The following is an 8,572-nucleotide window of genomic DNA, read 5'->3' as shown; positions in this document are numbered from 1 at the left end:
TTGTACTCAGTTGAAATGGCAAAGGTAGTAGCCCGAACTGTGCTTGGAAGATTAATTCCTGTATTTTTACTTTAGCATATTCCTTTACCCGTATATCAGGAATTTCTTGAAGACTCAACCCAATGTTTTGTCCAAAAAGAACATCAACGTGATTGACTTTGTCCTTTTTGGATGACAATACGGCCATAGCTTCATTAAGCATAACATCTTCTTTCGCTTTGCTATTATCAACCTTCCGTTTTTTATTCAACGGCTGCTTGGTTGACCGGGAAACATTATTGTCTAGTTCTATCCCTTTGGTTTCGTCTTCTCTGTAGTCAGCAAAGAATCCTTCACAATCGTTTTCCTTGTTAGAGTTGCATTCACCGTTTTCCTAAAAATATTTTTATTTTAGACACCATCAACAGAAGAGGAATGGAAAACAATTGCTAAAGAGTACGAAGAGCGTTGGAACTTCCCGAATTGTATTGGTTCTATTGATGGCAAACATGTTGTCATAAAGCAACCTCGAAATAGCGGATCGTACTATTTCAATTATAAAGGCACTTTCAGTATTGTGCTTTTAGCTTTGGTAGATGCCAATTACAAATTCATTTATGTTGACGTTGGTTGTAACGGAAGAATAAGCGACGGAGGTGTATACCGAAATAGTTCACTTTCAAAAGCCTTGGAAGGTAATCTATTGGGAATGCCACCACCAGCAACGTTAAGTGATGATGAGAATGAATTCCCGTATGTTATGGTAGCTGATGATGCATTTCCACTAAAGCTTAACATTATGAAACCTTACCCATTCAGAGGCATGACCAAAGAACAAAGACTTTAATTATAGATTAAGCAGGGCAAGGCCGATTGTAGAGAATGCATTTGGTATATTGGCTAATCGTTTTAGAATCTTTTTATCGCCTATACTTCTTTCACCAGAAAACGTCCAGAAGATTACTTTAGCAAGTTGTGTGTTGCATAATTTTTTACGGGAAAAAACTCCGTCAGGTTACACCCCTCCTGGAAGTCTTGATGTTAAGGATATTGAAAATGGAAGAGTGAATAATGGAGAGTGGAGGTCTGAATCAAGTAAAGCTTTGCGTTCAATAAGAGTTACTGGAACCAATAACTATAAACCTGACGCTAAAGCTGTACGAGATCAATTCTGTGACTACTTTAATACAGTTGGAACAGTCCCATGGCAAGACAATTTCATTTAGATAAGTATATTATAAAAAGCAAATAAAAATACGCTTGCCAGAGAGGATGTTGTTTTTCTTGGAATGATTGTGTCCCGTAAAAATGCCATAGATTGAAAATGAGGCCACTTTGACTCGTAAATTTCATCTCTACCCGCTCCACTTTTTGGTATTGATTTTTGGAGTTCTTTTGAATAATAACTTCGTAGAGTATTTATCTTTCTTTTCACATCACCCTCTAAATAATAAAATATGTATGTTTTATTATTGTTAGCTTTAAAAATACCCATATATATATATATGCAAATCAGAGTCAATAAAAATTGCAACAATTTACTACTAAAAATACTAATAAAAGTTACATAAAGTTGCTAATAAAATTTACATGTTTCTATAAATAATACAGTATAATTCTTAAGTTTTTAATAACAAAATAACATTCATTATGGTATTCAATCCACGAATATATAATGATATAAATAAGGTTATTTTGATATGCTTTTGTATCGAGAATGTAAAAGTACAAACCTTCCATGGTGCATTTTCCCATCAAAATTCTAGTACTTTTAGCCTTTGCATCTTTGTTTTTATAAACTGTCAAAGTTACGTTCCACAGACTTTCTTCTTCTCTCCATGCACTTATAAAATTCTCAGTTGATTCCGTTTTCTGCGCTTTAGTTCCCATCTTGAAAATTATTCTTGTAATATATTAAATTTGTACTCGAAAAAAATTGAAAATGTTTACTATCTTCTATACTCCTTCTGTTTATACAGAATAACTGAAATATACTCAAAAAACTCAATGGCGTCGTAGTAAAACAATTCCGTCTAGCAATTTCTATGCAGAAGTTCATCATTTTAAAATGATAAACTTCAAACATGTTTAAATGATCATTTTAAAATGATCATTTAAGATGACTGGTGTTTTTCGTCATTTTTTGTGAAATACACGGTCAGTTTAAATGATCATTTTAAAATGATCATTTTAAATTGACCGTGTATTTCAGCCTTTATAAAATCATTATAAAACCCTGAGAAGGGTATCCTGGTTTTAAGTATAAATAAAAAACTCGTTATGGTTGTATAATATTTAAAAAGCAAGGTAGTTGAAAATACTGTTTGAAGCTCATTTCTTATATCAAATATATATCTCAAATTAGTGGAATGATTTTCCTATAGCTAGATAGCTTAAATATTATATTATGTATACAAATGAAGTGGTCTTATAAATTGCTAGATAGCTTTAAAGTGTATAGAAATTATAAAGTAAGTTGTAAGCCAATTGCTAGATATTGAGCTAGTTATTTACACGTCGTACTATATTCTAGGATCCGGGTTAATCACTGACGGTAATTTTCTGCGCATGCGCGATTTACTGCAGGTAAAACAAACTCTCGGAGCAGTCATTTTAACCTAGCGAAGCTGGAGTGAACACATAGAAGTTTTTAAAATAGATTTCCGAATAACAACCCAGAATGAAGAAAAATGTGGATAAGGGCATGTAAAAGGAAAAACAAAAATGGTACTGCTGATTGGAACGCAACTGGAAAAAATGTTTATCTCTGTGGGAAACATTTTACAACTGGTAACTGTTGTTTTTAAAATTTTATTAATAAGAAAGCTCTCTACATTGTAAAATCTGTGCTGTATTATATTAGATTAGTAACTCTTTTAGGCTGGCATTGCTTAGCTAGCTAGGTACAGTATTTATTTTTCTTTATTAGGGAAACCAGTAAAAGATCCTGTACATCCTGACTACATACCAACTATATTTGTGTATACACAAAATGATTCAGAAAAAAATAAGAAGAAAATAGAAAGATTCGAGTTAGCCAGAAAAGAAGCCTAGCAAAAGCAAGAACACCAGTCGCACTAAATAAACAGCGTACCTTAAATTTTGTTTCACCAGGAAAGCCACCATGATAGCAAAGTAACAATATTTATTTCACCACCACTATCACCATGTTCTAGTACTACATCTCTGATGTCACCACTGCCAGAAATGCCTGAAATGGAAGTAGACTTTCTCTTTCTTCACAAACACAACATTTAACACCAGTAACTATATCAAGACCAACAACCTTAAATGCAAGTACCCAGATCACAAGCTCAATTTTGGATAATAAACATTTAATTCAAATAACAAATCTGAAAGAAGCTCTTCAAAAAGCAAAAATTACAGTTAGTTATCTTCAGAGTAAATTCATATGCTAAGAACATCTGAAAAAAAAGCCAGCAAAATTTAAATATTACACCGGAATAAACAAAGATCAATTTGACACTGTTTTTGACATGGTGAAAGATTCGTTTCCAAAAAAATTTCGATCAAAGATGCCTTCAAAGATCAGTTGCTGATCATTCTTACAAAGCTGCGTTTGAACCTAAAATTTGAAAATATGGCAGACCAATTCAACTGTCCAAGAAGTACTGCCCATGAAGTATTCCAAAGGTGGATCGACTTACCCTCTACAAAATTATCATGGCTAATACATTGGCCTGATCATGATGCAAGCATTCACTCTCTTCCAAATGTTTACCGACAATATTTTCCAAGGTTGACTGGTATTATTGATTGCACCGAAATTTTTATTGACAGGCCAAAAAAGTTAAATTCACGTAATGAGGTTTATTCGAATTACAAAAAACACTCAACTGTTAAATTTTTAATTGCTTGCTCGCCTTAAGGATTCAAAGGCTTGGGGTGGTAGAGTGTCAGATGTTAAGTTGGTCAAGCAAAGTGGCTTTATCAGTAGCAAGTATCATCATCCTGGAGATCAAATACTTGCAGATTGTGGATTTACCTTGACCGATGAGTTTGCAGCAGGTTTGGCGTTTAACTTATTATGGCTAGTTTCACAAAGGGGGGAAAAGCAACACAGATGGTTGAGACTGCTCGTCAAGTAGCTTCAATACGTATACACATTGAATGTGTGATTGGGTTAATAAAAAACAGATATAACATTCTTACTGGACCAATACCCATTACAATGACAAAGCCTGATGAAGCAAATGAATCAGAAATTACTACTATCGACAAGCTTGTACTGTTTGTGCTGCACTTGTGAATCTTGGTGATGGTATATTGTAGAGTGAACCAAAAATCGAACCTGGGTTTCCTACTGTTTAAAACAGTGAGTTGTCCTACCACTGGTCGACCAAGACTGATGTGACTATAAAAATAACCGGTTTGACGTATAAGTCATGTCACTGACTGTGTTGAGATACCTTTTGTTTTCTGGCCTTTCGACACAAAAGACAATACCATGAACCTTTTGGGACTCTTTTCAATTTAACACAGCTTAAATGAAACCATTCATGCTTGCAAGATGTAGAGTCACAACCAATAAATGTTTCATCATTAGGATTGTATTGACAGAGACAATACATTTTTTCACTTGCATTTGCTTGAGGAGGTGGAGCTTTAACCACTTTAGGCTCTAGTCTTTCTGTCAATAACTCTGGTATAATGTGTCAGAGATAAAACTGTTCAACTTTTTTCATATTCAAATTGATGAAATTCACATCAAACAAAACCTCAACAGCCTGTAACCAATGTGGAGTCCTCACAATAAAAAACAGCTTTTGCAATTAAAAACAAACATTTGAAACTGTACTTGATAGTATGGTCTACAGGGTTAACGACCCTGCTGTACCCATAGTTATTCTTGTAAGAAGCTCTGCAAGGGGGTGTGTAAATTCTCTTTCATGTCTTGTGGTTTTACGCCCACGCATATCACCCCAGTAACTTCAGGCTGGTCCTGACCAAGGCTGGTCCTAAGCATCAATCACCTGTGAAGGCTGAGTGTTGGGATCCCGTAACACGTGTAAAGCTACAGCCAGGTTCACAAGTCCTGGCGGATAGGTAGTTGTTTGTGCCCTTTTTATAGTTTTTATTTATTTGTATATATATACGTTTTATCTCAATATATGTTGTTTTTTTTTGTTTTGTTGTTGCAATATTTGTATTGTCCAGAGGGTTGCTTTTTCAGTTACCTTGGCTGTACAGACCATCCTTGTAAAAGGGAGATCTTGCTTTGCATAGAGATCTTTAGAGGGTATCTCTACCACTTAAAATAAGAGTCATTAGACTAGTCGAATCACTACAGCTTGCTGTTTTGTTATCTCATAATCACTATATCTGCTTTTTTATCAACTTTTCTTCAGAATTCATAAAAAATTTGTTGTCAGATAAAGCAGCAGCGAAGGAAATAATGTTGCGATAACTGTACGGGCACTTGATTTCAATTAACTTTTCTTCTTTATGACAATTACATGTAAATATTCCATCAGGTGTAGCCCCAATAAGCGTCCTTTCTGGTACAAGTTTCAACCCACAATCAACAATCTTTGCATTTAAATGTTTACTACGTTTTAAAAAATCAATGACAGCATGTTTTTCATGGTCAAGGCCCCAACGTAAAGAGGATACAGTGGTGGATACAACGGATGAAATTATAAATATCTCTTGACATTTGTTGTAACTTGTCGCCATCTTTATCAATGTTGTTACTGTTAAATAGAGTTCTCAATGACTTTGGTAACTTGGCTCTTCGGGGTGGTTCATATATTGGCACGAATGGTTTATAAAAACTAGAGAATGTGTGCAAAACAATGGATTTTTTGTCCAATTTAGACAGTTTTGATAAAAACCTTGCCTTTTCTTCATCAGTTGGTGGAACTGCGAAAAAGGAAGTTTAACTGTCTTTTTGGCAGTAACTTTGGAGGAACACCAGGAAATTTATTACGTGCAGTGGGCAGAAAGAACATTAACATTTTTTATATTTTAATGAAGGCATAACTTCTGCCTTCATTAAAATATATGGCCATGTTTTGTCTTTCTTAAAGAAAAACACAGTTCTAACCCATCCACTTAAAAATTGATTGTGGGCTTCCAAACTTTTTCGACTTTTCATAGCTTCTCTTGTAAAAACGCCAGGGGTGTTAACCAAGTAATCATAAACCTCAGGGTTTTCCAAGTTTGGCCACTTCCAAGAATCGTTGATCAAAACATCTCCTGGCAATTGGTATGGACAAGTATCCAAATTACCATTTTTTAGCTTATTAAAATGTCTTGTTTTCCCTTCGCCACTTATTTTTTCAATGTTGTAACTCATTGTGTGACCTTCTCTTACAGTAAACTGCAATGAAAAAAGCTTTCCACAGCTAGCGCAAAACGTTTGTTTTCACTGCAGTTACTCGCGTATGCGCAAAGATTGGCCAACCTTTAGCGGTGTGACGTCAGCCCGGATCCGAGAATACATTGCTATGTACAAGTAGCCATAGTTTATATACTACTGATTTAAATGATCGTTAAAAAGATGACCTGAAATACCCTATTTTGAAATAGGCTGGGGTATTTCTGCTCAAAACGTATTTTTTACGTTTCAGGATTTCGATTTTATATCTACTATGTAGAAGTGCAACCAACCTCTGTTTGAAAATGGGAAGGCTAGGTGTAATAAGCCATCAGTGACAGTTTTCATCCTATTAAAGTTAGCTATAGACAGGTCCTTTCATAAAGGGGTCCATAAGGTTTGTTTTTTACACCATCTGTTAATTCACAGAATTAACAGATGGTGGAACAGTTGGAATTAACAGAAGTTTCTCTATCTATGTCAAAACTAGAGCAAAGATTTTCTGTTTTCATTAAGAAATGGTTAAAACTACATCATTCAATTTCTAAAATTTCCTTATATTCCTCGACATCGCCTTGTCCTCTTCCCCTGAAAAGTCTTTCATCTGTTATCAAATCTGCCAAAATCAGTGGACATCTGTTACTAAGAGATTCTGTCGACCCTTGTGTGTCTAAGTGCGTACCAGATTTAAAAGCTGGAAATTGGAAAGTTAGTGAGGCAATTCTTTCGGCGGATAGTCAGCTCAATTTCAAAAGGATTTTAGGTTTGCATCAGACTGGTCGAGCTGGCTTACGGCTCTTAGACCACAAAAATATACCACCAAAAGGCACTTATGCTTACCGAAAGCTTGTTTCCAATATCATTGAAGAAAATGAAGAAGATATTTACCATGCCAGAGCTGTACAGTTTAATTTGCAAGGCAATTATACAAAATGGAGCTCTTATGTGAAAAATGATTTATCTTGGAGAACAATTCTTTCACTGGCACAATGTCTAACTTCCTTTTGTATAGAGGCAACCTTCGACACCCTTCCCTCTCCAACCAATCTTGTGAGATGGGGAATTGAGAAAGTAAAAAGTTGCATTCTGTGCAAGAAACCATCCTCAAATGTCTCTCACATATTGGGTGCCTGTAGGACCTCCCTTACGCAGGCTAGATACACATACCGTCATGACTCGGTTTTAATAGTTTTGGTTAAGGCATTAAAAGAGTTTTTGGTATCATATGAACCTCTTAAGGTTTTCAAGTGCAACAAAATTAATTTCATTCTGGCCGGTCAATCACCATCTAAGAAGAGGCATACAAAGTGTCCAGGCTTTCTTCACCTTGCTTCCGATTCGAAAGTACTGTCAGATTTAGATTCCGTTTTAGTTGTTCCACCATACATTGCAATAACGCAACTACGCCCAGACGTCTTATTAATATCCAGTTCTTCCAAAACAGTAATTATGGTAGAACTGACTTGTCGATGTGAAGAGAACACGGAATATTGGCTTAAACGAAAGCTTAACAAGTATTCTTCACTTTGTTATACTATGAAAAACAATGGATGGATCATGCATTTCTTTGCCATTGAGGTGGGTGCAAGGGGTTTCTGTTCAGAATCAGTAAGGACCTGTTTTCGTCGCCTTGGTTTCCCTAACAAGCCTTTACGTTCCCTAATAAAATCCCTACCTTTTACCTCCATGAGTGTTTTTTTTTTTACATCTGGATGTCTCGATATTCTACCACTTGGGTTGAGCCTGAAAAGGCCCCAATCATTCCTGAAGTTTCTTCTGTTACAAATATGGAATGTAAGAAATCAAAAACCCCTGAGAAATCTTCCGCAAGTCACACAAAACCTTGTAAAATCAAAAAAACCCGAAAAACTTGCTACAAGGTCTTCCAAAAGAACAGTCGCATTGCCATCTAACCCTGATTTTAGGAATAGCGGTTTAAAAAACTTGGGAAACTTGCCATTGAGGTGGGTGCAAGTGGTTTTTGTTCAGAATCAGTAAGGACCTGTTTTCGTCGCATTGGCTTCCCTAACAAGCCTTTACGTTCCCTATTAAACAGGGTCATGGGGGAGGAAAATGTAAATCCGAGCGGTTTTATATTACCCCAGCTAGTTCATTCGAACCAGTTTGCCGTCAATACCCAGAGGGTAAAGAGTTCAGCTCACTCTTCTCTGGTAACTTAAAAGAAGCTTAGCAAGGGGGTTTGCTTTCAGCTTGTCTTTGGGTGTAACGACCCCACTTTTTACCCCAGCTCAG

The 8,572-nt window shown here is 35.8% G+C and overlaps 2 protein-coding genes across 2 annotated transcripts; both read right to left on the bottom strand.

The window, feature by feature from the left end:
- Window positions 1-1,201: 1,201 nt before the first annotated feature.
- LOC130613609 (uncharacterized) lies at window positions 1,202-1,975 on the bottom strand. The gene is made up of 2 exons (XM_057434928.1): window positions 1,713-1,975; window positions 1,202-1,422 (listed from the first exon to the last, which is right to left on the bottom strand). The coding sequence occupies exons 1-2, from the start codon at window positions 1,867-1,869 to the stop codon at window positions 1,202-1,204; spliced, it is 378 nt and encodes a 125-aa protein (XP_057290911.1). The 5' UTR covers window positions 1,870-1,975.
- Window positions 1,976-4,388: 2,413 nt separating this feature from the next.
- LOC130613608 (uncharacterized) lies at window positions 4,389-4,916 on the bottom strand. Its single transcript, XM_057434927.1, has 2 exons — window positions 4,838-4,916; window positions 4,389-4,642 (listed from the first exon to the last, which is right to left on the bottom strand). Exons 1-2 carry the CDS (start codon window positions 4,914-4,916, stop codon window positions 4,389-4,391), a joined length of 333 nt encoding a protein of 110 aa, XP_057290910.1.
- Between the last annotated feature and the right edge of the window lie 3,656 nt (window positions 4,917-8,572).

Source organism: Hydractinia symbiolongicarpus, chromosome 11, assembly GCF_029227915.1.
Source record: "Hydractinia symbiolongicarpus strain clone_291-10 chromosome 11, HSymV2.1, whole genome shotgun sequence".
Taxonomy (NCBI): Eukaryota; Metazoa; Cnidaria; class Hydrozoa; order Anthoathecata; family Hydractiniidae; genus Hydractinia; species Hydractinia symbiolongicarpus.
This window is presented reverse-complemented; position numbering and strand designations above follow the sequence as displayed.